Source organism: Mycteria americana, chromosome 6, assembly GCF_035582795.1.
Source record: "Mycteria americana isolate JAX WOST 10 ecotype Jacksonville Zoo and Gardens chromosome 6, USCA_MyAme_1.0, whole genome shotgun sequence".
NCBI lineage: Eukaryota > Metazoa > Chordata > Aves > Ciconiiformes > Ciconiidae > Mycteria > Mycteria americana.
Genome location: NC_134370.1, coordinates 22,178,326 through 22,197,244, shown reverse-complemented (window position 1 = coordinate 22,197,244; position 18,919 = coordinate 22,178,326). Strand labels below are relative to the sequence as shown.

At 42.9% G+C, this 18,919-nt stretch overlaps 3 protein-coding genes across 3 annotated transcripts in view; 1 reads left to right on the top strand and 2 right to left on the bottom strand.

The window, feature by feature from the left end:
* WASHC2C (WASH complex subunit 2C) overlaps positions 1-18,919 on the bottom strand; it is a 182,236-nt gene that overhangs the window by 58,156 nt on the left and 105,161 nt on the right. The gene's annotated exons all lie outside the window — the stretch shown is intronic.
* MSMB (microseminoprotein beta) lies at positions 2,099-7,844 on the top strand. Its single transcript, XM_075506596.1, has 4 exons — positions 2,099-2,179; positions 4,648-4,756; positions 6,898-7,003; positions 7,718-7,844. Exons 1-4 carry the CDS (start codon positions 2,099-2,101, stop codon positions 7,842-7,844), a joined length of 423 nt encoding a protein of 140 aa, XP_075362711.1.
* Positions 16,418-16,775, bottom strand: ELOB (elongin B). The gene is given in 2 exon segments (XM_075506595.1): positions 16,418-16,660; positions 16,662-16,775. Coding segments are annotated over 2 exon segments (357 nt in total).

Sequence of the window (18,919 nt, the reverse complement as noted above, 5' to 3'; positions counted from 1 at the left end):
TAGTGCTGTTTGCTTGTGCTTTTCCTTAAAACACTTGTCCTTTCTCACATACAGTTGTTAAAGTCTGCCACATTTGCAAAACCAATGTACATTATACATAGCATTGTCCATTTAAGGTCAAGACAAATTTATTTGTAAAGTTGTGTTTACTTATGATCTGTGAGCTGATATGCCTCATGCTTCCTCTTGCTTTCCCCCTCTTAATGGCAGTATCAGTCAACCTACTGGTTTTAATGACTGGATATGTGAACTTATCTTCCATAAGAAGTCTTGCACCTATTCTCTCCTACAGAAAGCCGATCCCTCTCAAGAATGAGAGTAGTACGGAGATGCTGGATTAAGCAACAAGGTTCCTGGACTGCTTTCATTCTAGTGCATCTCTTCTAGCTTGTATTTGTTTATGGAGTAATGCTTTTCATAGGTATTAGCTAGTTTGTTGGGGTTTTTTAATAACATTACTGCTCCGAAATCATGCTGTATTTCTCTGTTAATTGCCTAGCACTGAAAGATACAGAAAAAACAAGGCTGATACTCTTGCATTACTCATTATTTCTGTGGTCATCAGTGAGAGCTAACCAGAAATCCTAGCTGAAGAATGACTAAGTAAAATAGTGAGGTACATCTTCAAGAAAGTCCCCAAGATTTTTCCCTGCTTTAGGAAGAAACAGGACACTCTGTTCATCAGCATGAGTAGAAAGAGGGCACAGCACTGATATTCTTAGAATGTTTTTAGTAAGAAATAAACCCATTGGGAAGACAACATGAGATTTCAACAGAGCAATGTCTGTTGGAGATACCTGTTCCCCACACAAGCAAGGCACCTGTCATCCTGTACATGAACAACATGAAGAAAAGCAGCATAATATCGGACACAAATGACCTCAGTAATCAACACATGAATGGATTATCTACAGAGTTTGCTGTTCTGAGTGGTTTCAGCACCGCAGCATGTTGCTAGGGTCCCCTGAGTTCACAGATCACACAAAGAGCTTCTTCACTGTCCCTAGACATTGCCCAGGCTTAGACAGGTTGCTCCCTGCTGCGTTCCAAAGAAAGGTGCTTGCAGTAACTTCTCTCCATACCTGGCATAGCTTGCACCTAGAAAACAGGGAAGGTCCTGCAATGGGAACAGCTGGGCAGTCACTGCTTGTCTGAAAAGTTGAGAGAGAACACACATGCACATTGGTTGGATTTTTGTTCTGTGGAGTTGAATAACAAACACATTCTCTGTCACTCAGCACCAAGCCAGCAAGTTGACAGGGTTTTGGCTGTAACAGATTCCGCAAGTCTCACACCAGCATCACAAATTGCTATGTGTCTGGTGACTTTTGTTCTCATAAAAAACCTGCTGCAGGATACCTGTCAAGAAAAATATTGCATGTAAACTCTACAACGTGCAAGAAAAATTAAATGGCTCAGTAATATTAACAGAATTAAGACAATGTAATTTGATTGTCCTTTTCTTCCAAACTGTCATGGAATACTTTCTCCATATTACCTTTGAGGATGTGGAGAGCCAGTATCTTGAATAGGACTCTGTGCTACTTCCCACAGTATTTTCAGCCAGGGTGAAATTGTAACCTTTATGGGCTGAGAAGTAACTAAGAGCAAGCATGCAAAGCCAGGGCCCATCCTTAGCCATCCCACAGATGTAAATCAATTAGGTCAGGCAGCATAGGAACAGGACATCAGAAGGGAGAGTGTGAACTCTCTCCATCTTCACTCCAACCAACACAAAAAGGCAGCTTTGTTCTAGGATCAGGGTGTATTACTTTGTTATCTACTGAGCCTTTTTTCCCCTCTTTAATAGAAAAATGCACATGCTCTGAAATGCCTCCTCTGAAACACTGACAGTATCCCAAACCACAATGATGCTGTTAAATTGGCTTCATACACATTTGAGAGATCCAAAGGGAACATTTGGACTCTGTTGATGTCAGTAAAGAAATTCCCAGTGCCTGTGCTCACAGGCCGACGTGTTCTGTTGTTTTACCAGTGACTAGGAGTCAGGGGCATGAGCCATGTGACTGTGGTGTTAGTCATCTCCTGTTTCAGGGCAGTGCATACATCAGCATTGCCAAACCTAACATTAATGATAATGACTGTGGGCAGCTTTAATCAAACCTATGAATACCTGCAAGCACTTCAGCTCTTTTCTGCCATCCCAAAGAAAGATCTGGTAACTGAAGAAAAACCGATCTACCCAGCCTACGGAGTTGAAAGCCAGCTAAGGCTGTCCCTGTGAGTCGTGGTCTTGCTGTGACATGCATTACAATAATGCTGGCTTTCTCACATGGACTTCCTGAGCTAGATCTCAACTCTAGAGTTTGGATAGAAGGTGTGGAGTAGCCACCCCAGCTTGGAGTTCAACCTCAACTCTCAAACCCACACAATAAGGCAACACAATAAGGCAGCCAGAGTAGTTAGTTCAAGTATTGCAAACTGTGTAGCCCTGATAGGGGGAAGAAGTCTTCCCCTTATTACCAGGGCGACACAGTCTGCGATATTTGAACCAACTAGATCAAAGCTAAGCAAAAGGGGACTGTACTTTACTCCTTTGCTATCAAATTACTCTCCTAAGCATTTGGAAAGCATGTCTGCCCCTGACATGTACAGCCTCTGCAGAAAAGGGACCATTTTTCCCTGGCTACAAGGATGAAGGAAGAAAATATACAATGCCTATTTTTCCCCCCCACTCACAGAGGACCTGAGCGTATGGATCTTCTACATGATAGAAAACTGAAGAAGGAAGAAAATGGTTATCTAGGACCTTTTCCTAAGGGCCTCCAGATGCCAGCCACTCTCCACAGAAACCCTGCTTTACATATAACCCTTCCAACCACCACTCCTTTTCCACAAGAGTCTTCTTCCATCTTCAGCTGATGAAGAAAACTGAATGATTGTTCAAAGTTCCTCTCTTAAAACCTAGACGGTTCAAACTAAGCATCCAAACTTTGTTGTGAGTGACAACCACAATGTCTCTAATGGGTTTCTCAGGGCAAGTACTAAATATTCCTTCCAGGCTTGAAATTCCTTTTGAAGTACCTCCCATAACTGCCTTCCAGATCTAGTGTGGCACAAAAGCCACACCTATTTCCTCAGTGCCTTTCAAAACCAAACCTTCCTGTATATAATTGGCTTATTTTAATAATGTCCACCCCATGAGGTCATTTTGCAGAAACCTCATTGGAGTTATTCATGCATGTTCAGTTTGCTCAAGGACTGATATCATAAATTCCCTCTCTATAAGTTCTCTGAGAAAATGAGCTTCTTACAGGTTGTCTCCTTACTGGAAGCCTCATAATTCTGCAAGAATGGTGAGTCCTTACATCTTATACTGTAAAAGACCATGGCATTTTGCTATAGATTTTAAAGGAAGTTCTGTTGGATTTATCTCAGTACTCAAATCTAAGCAATTTGGAGAAAGTAGAAATTCTGTGTTTTGAGAGCTAAAGTCAGACAGATAGGCACAGGCAGGTAAGAACCTTGGGTAGAAGGTATCAGCATGTATATGGTAGGAGATGTCCAATAGGACTCCAGTTAACGCTTTTTATTATAACCTGTTTTCATTTACCTGTAATCTTGGGAGATAATATCTCTTCTGGCAAAAAGCAGCTCTGTTGTGTCTCAGCCTAGAACTGGCCTTCATTTTTGTGAAAAGTCTAGATAACGTCTGAACATTTAGTTACACCCAAAAACGTTATCTTGATTTTTACTCATTTGCAGCTCTATTGCAGTTCTGTGGGTTTTAACCTCTCCTCTGCAAAATTAAATGCTAGTTCTTCCCTCCTCCCATATCTCAGATATGACTTTTTATAAGTCACCAGTTCTACTCTGTCCAAAACACCCACATATAAATACAACATACATGTGTGTATATGTCATTGTTTATTCTGGTCTACCTTTCCTCTCTTACGAAGATTTTAAATTCATTACAGCTAATTCCACCCTAGAGTTCTTGCACTTATTTCCTTCATATTCCTAATGAAAGCTGTTCAAACGTTTCAAACTAATATTGAAGGACAAGGGACCCACTGAGGAGTTTAAGCTGAACTTTCAGAAAAAGTAGCTGACAAAGGTCATAAAATATAGAATTATCTAGGTTGGAAGGGATACCTGCAGCTCATTTGGTCCAACCACCTGCTCAAAGCAGGCTCAAATCTTGAGGGCTCAACTTCAGCTAAAGTTCTTCAGCTTGTTCCTCTTCAATATTAGGGTAAAACACACAGTGGGTTCTTCAGACTCCAGTGAAGAAATTTTTACAACTATGAGTGAGGTTACTGGCAGAGACAGTTGGTGACCAATCCTATGGAGAAAATAATTACAAGAAAAATTAATGGGGAGGGGAAAAAAGGATAACACACACTCTTTTCACAAAGAGTATCTGAGTCTCAGTCCTGTATTAGGCAACGCTTGATTTTAACAGTTTGGAAAGACAGACATTCTTTTCACCTCTCAAATGATGCTCTGCCTCTGCTCCTTCTAAATGGCTCAATATTCCTGACTGTGTGTTATAGTGTCTAAACTGCAAAAGACAATGGATTTTGATTTGAAACCACAATTATTTTCCTATTTGTAATGGTAGTATTTCTCAAGACATCTTAAGAGTTACTTAAACATTCATATTAATTCTGCTCTCTTGTTCAGAAAACCATCTTGGCCTGCCTTCTTGTTCTTGCCATTAGCGTGACACTGTCCAATGCTCAGTGCTTCTTTCAGCCATTGGAGGCAAGCATGTTTGATGGTGAGATTGCAGGTAAGAAGTCAACTGTCCTCAGCTTGACAGACATCACCACAACCACTGCCTGATTTGATTTGTCCATTCAGTGCAATTTATCACAATTTAGAAATAAGTGGAAACAGTGGAGAGAAACCACTAGGAAACGGGGGGTGAAATGCAGTATGGAGAGCAGGGAATTTATAATATGTTATATATAAAAAAAAGACTTTATCTGAGGAGCATCACACAGGCCAAATTACAAATTAATTTTGTCCAGAGAAATAACATGGACTTACTTCATACACATTTATAAATTAATAATTCATGCTTTCCCTATGGCAGCATATTTAGAAATACAGAGAAGGGAGGAGAAGGACTTTTCTCTGTGTGTGTGTGTGGTCAGTATAAAGGAGGAAACAGGCTAGCAAGTGTTCAGCATGTTGGTCAGTTTACTCACTAGTTGTTTCCCTATCCCAAGGAAAGTTCTTAAGCACAGAATGGCTGCTCCCCTTGAGTCTGGGACTGCTCTTCCTGAACACAGCTAGTCTATCAGTCTGCAGATGAGTGGAGCTGCAGGAAAATAAGTGCTCAAAAGAAACATGCAATTATTTGGACACAAGAGCAGCCGATGTGAGCCAGTATGCAAAATAAACCAAGTGTCCCAAAATAGAGCTTTTTCTGGGACAGCTAGTGCTCCTACTAGAAAAATGAGTTAACATTACAAAAGAAAGAGAACATATTTATAGGCAAAGACACAACCTAGAACCCCCAAATCCTCCACTCTGTCTTGTCCGGTCCTCATAAAATCCTGCTTTCCAGATCAGTCATTTAGGAAGTCTATTCATAATAGCTTGGGTTGGAAGGGACCTTTAAAGGTCATCTAGTCCAACCCCCTCTGCAGTGAGCAGGGACATCTTCAACTGGATCAGGTTGCTCAGAGCCCCGTCCAGCCTGACCTTGAATGTTTCCAGGGATGGGGCATCTACCTCCTCTCTGGGCAACCTGTTCCAGTGTTTCACCACCCTCATGGTAAAAAATTTCTTCCTTATATCTAGTCTAGATCTACTCTCTTTTAGTTTAAAACCATTACCCCTTGCCCTATTGCAGCAGGTCCCGCTAAAAAGTTTGTCCCCATCTTTCTTATAAGCCCCCTTTAAGTACTGAAATGCTGCATTAAGGTCTCCCCAGAGCCTTCTCTTCTCCAGGCTGAACAACCACAAATCTCTCAGCCTTTCTTCACAGGGGAGGTGTTCCATCCCTCTGGTAATTTTTGTGGCCCTCCTCTGGACCCAATCCAACAGGTCCATGTCTTTCCTGTGCTGAGGACTCCAGAGCTGGAGGCAGTACTGCAGGTGGGGTCTCACCAGAGCAGAGCAGAGGGGCAGAATCACCTCCCTCGACCTGCTGGCCATGCTTCTTTTGATGCAGCCCAGGACACGGTTGGCTTTCTGGACTGCAAGCGCACATTGCTGGCTCATGTCCGGCTTTTCATCCACCAGTACCCCCAAGTCCTTCTCCACAGGGCTGCTCTCAATCCCTTCAACCCCCCAGCATGTATTGATACTGGGGGTTGCCCCGACCCAGGTGCAGGACCCTGGCTTTGGCCTTGTTGAACCTCATGATGTTCACACAGGCCCCCTTCTCAAGCTTGCCCAGGTCCCTCTGGATGGCATCCCATCCCTCAGGTGTGTCAACCACACCACTCAGCTTGGTGTCATCTGCAATTCCATGACTGTTGGACAGGAACTTTGTATCCAATATGTGTTTTCTTACTGCAGCTGAGGATTGGGAAAAGTTTGCCAGGCAGATGTAGTCTTGCTCTAAATGAGTCAACAGTAGTTGGTGTTAACGAGGGGGGAAGTCAAAGCCTTATCTTAATTCTGACCAGGTCTGTGCCTGGTTGTCTTTCTGCTGGGTGCTCTGATGCCTGTACTTAAAGATGAGCTACTCCAGGAAATCCAATGCTGTTAAGAACTACAGGAAACAGAGGGATGGAAGATACCCTTCTCTGGGTGTTAGAATAGTAGCAGTCCTGCTCTATTGGGGACCCTCAGTGTTTACCAGATAGGGATGTTAATGCAAAAAGCCCTCAAAGGTCCTACCCATTTTGTACAAGCAATAGCATTGTTAGTGCAATAGGTCTGACACTGAAGGCTGCTTGCACACTACCTTTTCAGGCTGCCGTATCTCAGATGGAGAGCTGCATGAATTTGGTTCCACATGGAGGAATGAGGACTGCTATAATTGCATCTGTAGCACGAGTGGAATCAGCTGCTGCTCCAGGTGAGTTCAGAGCAGCAGTGGGGGTTTTTCTCCACTGCCATGATACAGTACAAAGCACCTCCCTTCACATAGGGATCCCTGAGAAGTGACCATGACCCTTCTCTCACTCATTTCATATCACGAAGTTATGCATTAACCCAACACCATCATCACTGAGCATGCAAGAAGTTCCTCTGACAAATATAGCTCATGTTAAAAAAAAAAAGATTCTTGATTTTAAAAGAGGACTTAATTCTTCTTGGGGATAAAACTTCAGGCAAGATACTGATTCAAGAGAGAACACGTAGTTACTTAAGAATTTTCTACTGCTCCTAATCCAGATCTTCCCAAAGCCACTCATTGCCCCTCTGCTCTGAGAAGCAGCTAAAGATACACTGGCATGCCTGTAATTTTTACTGTAGTGACACCCAACCACTCATGAAGTTCTTGTTCCATATTGTGGCTGAAAAGAAAAATCAATGATATTTGAGTAGCAAATAAACACAACAAACATCCCTTGGGTGTAAGTCAGATCGGTAAACAACAACTTTCCCCTAATCCTGCTTAAGCAGCAGGCTAAGTAACTTTTGAGCTGGCAGCTTTGTTGTGAGCTCTTTTCTGCTCCTGAACACCTCAATATAGCCTCTTCATATTGAAAGTGTAGATACCATCTGAAGTGGAAGCTGTTTAATTGTTGGTCTCATCACCTCTTTGTCTTTCTTTCCCTAATGACAGCTATGCAAGACCAGTTGGCTACAGTGAAGAGTGTGTAAGCATTTTCAACAAGGAGATCTGCGCTTATGAAGTAGTGGAGAAAGCTGATCACTCAAAAGCTTGTGCAGTCCATGAATGGGTGGGCTAACAGAGAAGGATTGTGGATTTGGAGCATATTTCCTTTTTTTTGTTTTACGGGTTCTCTCTCACAAATTCAAAAACACTGAAAAATGCAGCTGTTGAGTCAAATCTACTCATAAAACCTAACACATAATAAAATTGAACATCTACTCACAAAAGACTCCCTTGGTTTCTCTGCCTTCTGCTTTCCCATGAAGAAAGAACTGACTTGTTCCTTCCTTGCAAGCAGAAATTAAAGCCAACATTAAGTATTCTCAGTAGCTGCTAATTTTAATTCTTCTCCAGTCACGCTTCAGTGCCAGGGAGTATATTCTGTTATCTGTGCACAGCTGTATCTTAAAGCTAAAATAAAACCAGATGAAGCATCAGAAATTCATGTGACTTGTTTTCTTCTTTGAGGATGGAAGCCTAAAGAATTAACATTCCAAAAAGCCATGGAAAAGAAATGAAAAGCAACTTAAAAATCTTTCTGAACACTCTCTTTTCTAGGATGATGTCTTGTATGATGATCTTCTATCCTATATGGTTCCCTGGAGCTTGCCCAACCTATGGAATGCAAGAGCCACCAGCTACCCAGTCTAACCCAGCACTATACTTCCATTGCACCCACAGCACAGCAGACCCAGTCCTCAACCTGGGGTTTGGGTAAAAGGGAAGGTCATTTATTCATAGAATCATATAGGTTGGAAAAGACCTTTTAGATCATCAGGTCCAACCATTAACCTAGCACTGCCAAGTCCACCACTAAAATATGTCCCAAAGCACCACATCTACACGTCTTTTAAATACCTCCAGGGATGGTGACTCAACCATTTCCCTGGGCAGCCTGTTCCAATGCTTGACAACCCTTTTGGTGGCAGAATTTTTCCTAATATGGAATCTAAACCTCCCCTGGTGCAACTTGAGGCCATTTCCTCTTGTCCTATCACTAGTTACCTGGGAGAACAGACTGACACCCACCTTGCTACAACCTCCTTTCAGGTACTTGTATTCAGATTAACCCTAAAGAAATTCAAGTTAAATTGGCCAATGGGCAGGATTTGTGGCTGGATGGAGAGACTGATCTGGACTGGGCTCAAACAGGGAAGAAGCTTGGCAAATCCACAAACAATAACTGAGCAGGATACACGTGCTGGTATAAGCTCTCCCTTGGGGCACTCCTTCATAATCTTTATGGGTACATTTGTTCAGTTGCCTTTTTCCACAAGTGACTGAGCATCCTATGTCTCCATGTTTATTTCCCTGTAACAGAAAGAGCATGTCAGAGCTTCCATAGTTCCTAATTTCAAATTATGGATTAAGCACACACCTTGTCAGCAGGGCCCTGTCCTGCTGTCTGCAGGGGCAAGGCAAACCTCAGTTTAGGTCAGCCTCGACCACATGTGCTCTGGTAAGCAACACAGAACCCTAGGAATTATGCCCCAGTGATTTATTCTACCTCTGCTTCCCTTTCTCCTTCCCCAGGAAGGCAACCCTGTTGGTTACACTTCTTTTAAATTACCTGCCACATGCCCTCTTGGAAGAGGGCCCACAGTAAAGTACTTTATACAACAGTTTAGAAGCCAAAGCTGCTAACATCACTGTGCAAATAGACTAAAAGTGTCACAAAGCCCATAAGGCACATCAAAAGCAGTAACAATTACACCTACTGGGAAAAAGGTAAGAGGGTAAGATGATCTGAGCCGCATCTGTCCCACTTTCTCCTTTCTAGGCTACCAAAAAATGTGCAACACCAGTTGAGGTCTTGTGCTCCACATCAGATAAGACACAGGTGTCAACAGGCTGCCCAGGAGCACGCACAGGATTGAGTTGTAACTGAACCAATGTTCTTGTGAAGCCCAGGAAGATGCTGTATGTAGAAGTTCAGAGCTTAACACCCAAAATACCTTAGTTTGAGAACAGAGGATACCTCTTCCCCTATTATCTTTAGACAGTGGGATTTTGATCACATACTTACCAGAGCTAGCTTGACAATTTGTATGTTACAACACCCATTTATTTTGTAGTTTACCTCTAAACTCACCTGAAACTGACTGCTGAATTAGGTTTTTTTTTCCCCTAACATCTACCCATATCTGGAAGACACGGGACCTGCTTGTGATGTATTTATGCAAATAGTCAATTATAGCACATTGTGGAACAAGCTTTGTACCCAACTATTTAGGCACACAATTAGTATCTGTCTTGATCAGATGTCCCTTAGTGATAAAGAACTATTTCATAGAACCAGTCAAAAATAAGATCCAGACTTCATAATTATACTCAGGAAGACTACAAGCTAGATAATACAAAGACTAAGAATATAACAGGAACCAAAAAGTAATGTGCTCTGATAGTGTTTCTGAAGGCAGTGGTATAAACTTTCTCAGTATTTGCAGAGATATTCTTAGTTCAGTAGAGACACCTGCTTCTGAACCCCTGAATTATTCCTTTTCTGCAGTACCATAGCCTAAATTGAAAATGTTGATGAGTCTGGAATTGTGACCTACATTTGACTGAAGCTGGGCTTTGCATTTATGGTCTCTGTATACAAGAGGTCAAGCTCTGTGCAGTCTTCCAAAAGAGGCGGCCATTTTTTCCTTCCTGCCATCTTCTTCCCCTCCTCAGTTAATTCCTTTTCTGCATCACTGAAGTATGCTAATTTCTTTTTCTCCAGTTGTTCTGAGGGCACCAGTCTTTTCTATTCTGCTGCAGATCACAATCTGATCTCTGAAACAGGACAAAATCCACTGAAATCCATTTGCCCTGAGCTCCTCACAGTGTGCTTAAGTTTGCCAGTTTGAGTACTCTCAGAGTAGAAGCAGATGAGGCATCCCATTACATAATGTCTGAAAATTGTCCAAAGGCTGGGAGCATTATAACTCCTGAGTCATTTCAGATGGACTCTACCCAAGCATCAAGGCCATGAGAGGAAGTTTAAAAAAGCCATTATTCTATCCTGTATCTTACAGGTGCCATCTATGTACAGACAGGATTCATGTTCTCAGACATGAATCTTGCTCTTTACAGCTGGTAGAGCATTCAGATTCACAGCCTGTCCCAATATCCAACAAAGTGCAAAAAAGTTTGCCTGCCAAGAGGAGATGGGCATTTGTGAGGCCATCCTGATTTGCTATAGTGGAATGGAGTATGGACAGATAGTTTTGAAGCTTGTGTAATAGTCTTCAGCCTTTTTTATACAGCATAAAGGAGAGATTTTTCTCCATGTTATTGCCATCCCAGCAGCAGATGCAATTTGAGCCCCACCCACAAAGAGCAGCCCATCTTCTTACTACATTTATTCCCACAGTAATAAGCTGCCTTTACCTCAGACTCCAGCTCCCTCATTGGTTTAATCCAGTGCATGTGCAGGCTGTTATTTTCCTACTTGCCTCTACCTACCACCTTCCTTATTCTAGCACCAAAATTTTGTTTTCCAGTGTTCTGGTTCAACTCATTGTTCTGGATCACCAGCCCCTTCAGCACCTGCCAAGGATGCTGAAGTTGGGTTAGAACCATTTTGGAACTGCATCCACATACTTGCACATACAATCACAATTCACCTACCACAAAGCACATGCGTTTCTTGGGAAAACTGGCTGACAGTGTGACTGCAAACAAATACTAGCTTGCTGCTTCTATTTCTGCTTACCACTCTCACCTGCTTGGAAAGCTCAAGACTTACCATTCACAAAACTATCTACCCACATTGAGTGACATTGCTTGGGAGACACTGTCCCCATTAGCAGCTAGGCCATGAGCCCATTTACCTCCCTTTGCATGCCTATGCTAAGAGAAAGCATATTTGAAGGCATCTTCTAGTGACACCATGCCTAGCACAGACTCCAGCACTTCAGGGATGAGGCTAGAGGACTTGGAAATACTTTGAGAAACTACTACACCATAGGACACAGGAATTGTAGGGTTGATATTTCTAGTTTGCACCAAGGGATGTGACACAGGAAGGGTAGCAGCATGGATGGAGAGAGACTTTTTACCAGGGCCTGTAGTGGTAGGACAAGGGGTGAAAGTTTTAAGCTAAAAGAGGGTACATTCAGATTAGATACAAGGAAGAAATTTTTACTATGAGGGTGATGAGACACTGGAACAGGTTGCCCAGTGAAGTTGTAGATGCCCCATCCCTGGAAGAGTTCAAGGTCAGGTTGGACAGGGCTTTGAGCAGCCTGATCTAGTGGAAGATGTACCTGCCTATTGCAGGGGGAGCAGAACCAGGTATCTTCAAAGGTCCCTTCCAACTCAGACCAGTCTATGGATGTCTTTCTGTCTGCAAGTGGCTTCCAGGTTCAGTTGTAAGGCATGTCCACAGAGAACACCAAGTCTTAAGTAGGTGGTGACCAAAGATTTACTTTCCTTTTTAAGGCTGAGGAGACCTATGCACCAAAATTCCAAAAAAGCCAGCCTTACTAGCACTGCTACATTTTTACCTACTACCTATTTAACCACACTTTAAATCCACCCAAGCACCTTTCTCTACCATCTGCCAAGTCTTGTTCCAATATGTGAATCTACCCTGTCTGCTATGCAGAAGTAGGAAAGATTCTTTTCATGTCTAATCCAAAAATCCTCCAGGGAGCAGTCTGCTCTTATCTTGTCAGCTCCAAGTTTCAACATGGAAGCAGATGATGTTACCCGTCACATCCAGTTTTGGAACACCAGAAGCACAGCAGGGACTTGGCTCCCTTCTGTAGCAAGGGTTCTAGCTGTGGGAGGATGACAAAACCTTCAAAATGAAGAAAGTAGAGACAGAGCATACTAAGCTCTGCTTTGCTCTTCCCACTTTTGCCAAGTGATGTTTTGTCTTGGCATTTCACTATTTCACCACACAGCTACAGTCCCATACAAAGAACACATCCCCCCACCCTCAAAGCCTTAGATCATAACACCACTAGCTCCACATAGTGGAAAGAAAACATTCACATAAGAGTTTCCTCAATTATCTTGACATGTTAAAGGTTTAAGAGACTCTGCAGAACTTGGGAGGCAACACAGCCCAGGCAGAGCAGAAGAGGTTGTGTGCTCTCTTCCCCCCAGTTTCCCTCTCTCCACCTGGTAGCACACAGCTCTCCCACTAGCCCTACTAGAAAGAGAGGCAGTTTTGGATAGTAGGGCAGTTTGGATAGGCCCTGAGCCCTCTACTCCCAGTAATTCTTTTCAAGGCAAGTCTTAAGTACTTGAAACAAGTACTTGAACACCTACTGGAAAGGTGTTCTTGCCCTAAAAAAAAAAAAATGAAATCTAGTGCTTAGCCTACCAACTACCAAGTCTTTTAAACCAAACACCGGAACACACATGTCAAATCTGATGGAAGTTTTCCTATCAAACAGTGTTTATCACCTAAAACTTAATGGTTTAGTACCCATTTATGTTTTGTTTCCATTAAGATTTTTGCCCCAATCTTAAAAATAAAATCCAACTTAATCATAAACAAGGAAAGTGCATATCTCATTTACATTATGCATACCAAAGAAGCTAGAGATTTGAAGTTCACCTTCTGCTTCATGCCAGTTTTTAAAACTTAGATAAATTCAGTTCATGACAATTTCGCTTATTCACTTTGCTCTTAAAGTCATCTGTTGGTATGCAGGAAAGTTTGCCTTGGCACCTTTTGAAAGCCTGAATGGTTCTGTTCAAATCTATTGTTGTTTGCATGTTTCCCTGGGCCAAGCTGTGGTTTATTTTAGGGTAAACTGATTGGCTTTATAATAGCTATTTACATGAAACTCCAGAACACGCAAGTCATATGACCAATCTAAAATACTCAGCAAGACCAGGTTACTTTAACACTTCACCCCAGCCCCAAAAATTATGTTTTCACATTTCATTTCTTTCAGCATGTAAGTCTCAACCACTGACCCATGCTTTTTACGATTCTCCAGGGCTTCAGTGCTTTTGCATAGTCAATACTTCAGGTAGATCTCCATTATGGAGCACTGATAAACTGCAGTCCTTTGCCACCATGAGATGACAGCCTTCTTCAAAATATCCCAGTATTTTCTCCACTGTAATTCCAGAGGTTTCTCCCATTGCTGCCTTGGCCTGCCAAAGATGGGGAAAATCTGCAGAGACAGAAACAAGCAGTTTTGTTTAACAGCTGACTACAGCAGCTCAGAGAATGTGAGAGAATTCATTCCCTAAGCTGTATAACACAGAAGTCACTCAAACCCATGGTAGCTGGACTGGGCTGAAATACCAGCTTGGTACCATGTAGCTTCCCTAACATGCTATACTGAGCCAAGTTACAGTCTCATTAGAGTACCACAGCTGCCTGAGGCACTTTGCCTCCACTTTTCAGTTCCTATTTTGGGACTTGCTTAATCTCTCCTAAGAGCACTATCCCTTAGTCTCCCCAGGTCCTGCACAGGGAGGAAGCTTCCTGGTGGCTGCAAGGTCTTATTTTATTGGGGTGCTCTCCTGCTCTTGCCCTGCTTCTGGACAAAGGGATGCTGTCCTGTGCACCAAAGGTGATGATCAAGGATAGGTAAGCTGGGATCTGGCTTGGTGCCCTATTCACTCAAAATTCTTTAGACTCCTGAAGTCATAGACTGGATTATTTGACAAAAGTCTCTTTTCCAGCTCAGTTGTTTGATCCCATTTGTAGTATTTGAGTGTGTTAGGCAGACTGTTGAACAGGTACATTCAAAGCATAGAGTATTGTTCTCTAATATTAACAGCAAATTATACAAATGGATTAGATAAGACATCAACTCTAACATTATTATGAATCCTGGCAGAGACATTTGTGAGCATAACACCCAGAAGTTCAGCATCTTGTTTGGCTACATGGCTGGCCTCAGGCCTATGTTTTTAGGATATAATTTCTGTTGAGCAGCCGTTATTCGTCATTAACATCTCCCTTCACTTTCTTCCAAGTATCTCTTCTGAAGGGGGGACTCCTTTTTCAGTAAAAAGGAGTTTGAAAGTTAGAATGACCAAAATTGTATCAGAAATGGAGAGTGGCATGCCAGTATTCTTTGTTTGATGCTCACTGCCAGTCAAGAATTTCAGAGAGGACCCAAGTTTTTCAGCAAGCCTAGTGGGAAGTGTCAGGAGCTTGATCAAGCAGATTTCTCTAAATACAGCTGTACATTAGTTCAGCTTATTTATCTACACATATGACAGCTCTGAAATTTTTCTGTTGTTGCTGAGGTTTGTTTGTATCGTTCTTTTTTGTCGCCTATAAATTCACTACAGTCACTAGACGGTATCCTAGTTCTGTGACAGTGCTCCTGTGCTGGAAGGAGAGTATGGACAAGTCAGAGCTACAGAGAACACAAACCTAGATTCCAATTCAGCTGGCAGACTTGAGCTCCATTTCTCTTTGCTCCAGTGAGGTTTAAGAATGTAAGTGGCATTTTAGAAGTGTCTAGTCTATCAGTACAGAGAGAAACCTCCAAGGAGATATCATGGACAGGACTGAGTAGTTTTAAGAGTGTTTTTTGAACTTGGACATAGACTGGCCTGCCTGAATTACCCTTGATACAGGAGAATAAAAACTTAACAATAACACTACTTCAGAGTTTCATTGAGGGAATATATGCATTAGCACCTCTGATTGTTAACAGAGCAAAACCAGGAGTTTGCCCCTTGCAACACAGGTGAGTTGAGTCAGATATGATGGCTTGTGAAATCATCATAAGGGATGAAAAGGAAAGTCTAATTCTGAAATAGAGAATCTGGTTCATAGAAAAAAAAAAAGTAGTGCTGAGGTGAATTCTGTTTGGGAAGAGAAGCAACTTTGTAAGCTTTCTTAACAGTAGAAGCATTGATAGGACTGATCTCATGCCTATGGTAACCAACTTCTTTCTTACAGACCTCTCAAACTGCAGTTTTCTGGTATCAGTTCCTGGCTATACTGTCCTTTTTCCACTGCATTTTTCTTGCCTTTCAAGAATGGAGAAGGCAGATGCCAGAAAGTAAACTCCTAATACTTTGAAGAAAGTCTTTGCGCAGTTGACAGAGGTTTTCAACAGTCCATGCCAGTAACCATACCTCACGTCAACTCTAGGAATTCATTGCTGTGCATTGTATTAGTGCAGCGTCCCTTAACTTTGGAGGTAATAAGCTTTATTTGCTAACCTTACCTCTGCTCAGATCTTAAGGTTATAGTCTTCCTAAAGATTTTGCTACATGCAGGACTAGAAGTTCCTTCTGCACCCCCAAGATTTACAGCCAAACTCCTCAGAGGCACTACTGTCAGAAGTCAAGATGAAGACAGAGAAACAAATGCTTGTTTGCCAAGTTAGACTGTGCAACACTTCTTCCCCCAAAAAATCCAGCAGCTCACAGCTGATAAGGCCACAGGCATTGGCTGGAAGAAACACAAGTGGTGGAACATGCCCTTCACAATTAAGGAGGCACACATGTAGCACACCTTCTCTAGCACCAATTCAAGAGAAGGATCCCAGGAAACAGTTCTGTTGGCTGCCTGGATGCTACAGAACACTGACATCATGTAATTTGTAATTGAATTGCAGTGCTTTATTGGTCAGATAGACACATTTGGAAGGGTGTGGATGGATGCAGGATACATAGACAAGACCAGCACCCTGTCTGCAAGAGGCAAAACAGGAGATGCTGGTTTTAGCACAAGGCTTGCTCAATAGAGCTGCTACCAGACTCCTGTGGCTTCATAACAGCAGGTAGCTCAGGGGTGCTTGAGAAGGCATCAATACACAGTGGTTCAAAGGTTCCATTGCCAAGTCTGAATAAAGCCAAGCCCACCATAGCAGGAACATGAGGATGGCAGCTTTGGCTGCTTAAGCCACAGTCTACCAAGGTCTTATCATCCAGCAGCTGGTCATCTTTGTACAGCTGCTGCTCCTCCCACTGGCCTCTTCAGTATTCCCTCCACCACCTTTTTCAACTCATGCACAGTTGTCATCTCTTTGGCCTCAGTGAAGATTGTTGTCTTGTGATGGTGAATCATGTAGACATCCATCACTACCCTAGGGCTTCCTGCAGTTCTCTGTCACTGGGCAACAGATTCCAGTCCCCTTAGTGAGAAGCCTGTACTTTCAGGAATAGCTGAAGTCCAGAGGGAACTATCATTAGATGAATGAATCCAATGGGGACAAGGAGGGGGAAAAAATACCTACAGGGAGCTGCTCTGCTGGACAGACTAAGATCATCATGATCTACACAAGCAGAGCTATTAAGTACTTAATGACTTTTGTCTTCCTAGCTAGATATCATCTAGCAGAGAGCTTTTAACACTGTTAATGAGCATTTGTGTTACGTTAGCTTCTTGCCTGAAAGAGTTTCATCCCCAGTTTGCTTTGGGCCACATACATCTACCCAAGATCCCAGGAGCCAAGCATGCAAATCTGTCTACACTCAGCAGAGAAAGGATGGAGCACAGGAGAATGCAGCACACAAAGTGGTTGGGCTTTGTTGGTTTCTAGTCAGGCAAGGGACAAGAACTTCCCTGGCTCCTTCACATGTTCAGTAAAGGCAGGGAAGTTAATACGAAGTGTTGAGAGTTGCCAAACTAATGGACAGTGTTAAAGATATTTTAGGCTTCTACTCCAGTTTCAGGAAGTTAGTTGTCAAAATAGCTCATTGTCTAGCACCAATGCTGATGACAGAAACTCAGCTTAGGAGTAACTCTTCTCCATTGGAGTTTGGCTAGGGTGGAAGAGACTCACACAGGAACAGAGTGGGAGGGGAAATTAGGGCTGGTAGCATTAGCTTAAGAGGGAGCTTTTCAAAGCCCAACCACTTTAGGAGTACTTTATGGTAGTGCCAGTGTAGTTGCTTGTAACATGCAGAACAAGTCACACCCAAGAGGCTAAAGGCTCACTTCAGCTCTGAAATGCTCAAGAGAGTCAAGAACACCTTCCCAGAGCTGCCATTACTGGTTCCCACAGAAGAGTTCAGGGCCAGCAGGGGGCTGGTTCCTTCTGCACTCAGACACCCAGCCTCCTGGAAGAATAGCTGTGCTTCAGGAATTTGGGCTGCTCTTGTCTTTGGGATGAGAGGGGCAAGGTCCAGACATTCATGAGCAGTTACTGCTCCCCCCACTCCCCCAGTTGGAACCCCCTCAAGAAGTGGAGCAAGACACTCCTCTGGATGAAGGCAAGCAGTGGCAGTGGTCAGCTGCCTGCAGGCCTGCACTGCTGAAAGAAGGCAGCACTCTCACTCACTAGGTCAGACAGAGGGGAAAAAATATTTAACCTTGTTTTTCTTTGCCATTTGCACTTTGATATCACTGGCAAATGCAAGCTTTCCACAACAAGCCTAGGCTAGAGTTAATCCCTTGTACGGTCATTCAAGCTAGATTACACCAAAGACAGTAACAGATGCAATAATTCTGTTCTTCCAGTATTTTTTCCCCTGTCTAACAGGAGGACAGACACTGCTATTCCAGCCTGGAGAGCCCAGTCCATCCATCCCTGAGCAGTGACCCACGGGCACTGTCATCTAAGTATGGCCATTAACTGTCTCTTCATGTCATGCCAGCTTAGACATGCATGTGTGCCTGCTCCAGCTGGAGTTCCCTCTGCTGTGCAGTATGTTCTCCAGGAGAGGGGAAGAAAGGTGCAGAGATGTTGGCTATACTGCACTCATGACAAGATGACAGGGAGCTGCTCTGGACTCAGACTCAAGGCTTATGGAAGGGCTAATTCCTGCTGAAGGCAAGTGGGACCCTGGGATCTAAATAAATTTGTGGATTGAGACCAAAACTACCCCTTCCACAATCCTAGTACTGAGGGAAGGAAAAAGCAATGTTTACCTCTCTTCAAGGTAGTGGAGGCGTTGCACTACATTTGTGTTATGTCATTTTACTGAACAGTTTAAAGAAAAAGTCAGGCCTTCTGCATGAGCAGCAGTTAGAGAACTCAATTTTTGCTTCAAACAGAGCACATTCAGAGACACAGCCAAGCTGGACAAAGGGGAGCATGCACATAGGCTAAACAACTTGAACTACTTCAAGTTTAAAATAAACAAACCCCCACACATACAAAAGACCCAACTGCCATCTGTCCCAGACCAGTGGGGAGTTAGAGAAATGTCTTTTTAAAATTTACATCAGGGAGAGGATGTGGGCAGGGTGCATTTGCATAACCTAAAAGCATAAGGAAG

Bases quoted from the DNA above. Each gene is read 5' to 3' on its own strand.
- MSMB (XM_075506596.1), top strand. From the start codon at position 2,099: ATGACTGTGGGCAGCTTTAATCAAACCTATGAATACCTGCAAGCACTT. The intron at 4,757-6,897 runs GTAAGAAGTCAA...CTACCTTTTCAG, and splicing joins GTTTGATGGTGAGATTGCAG to GCTGCCGTATCTCAGATGGA. The intron at 7,004-7,717 runs GTGAGTTCAGAG...CCCTAATGACAG, and splicing joins GGAATCAGCTGCTGCTCCAG to CTATGCAAGACCAGTTGGCT.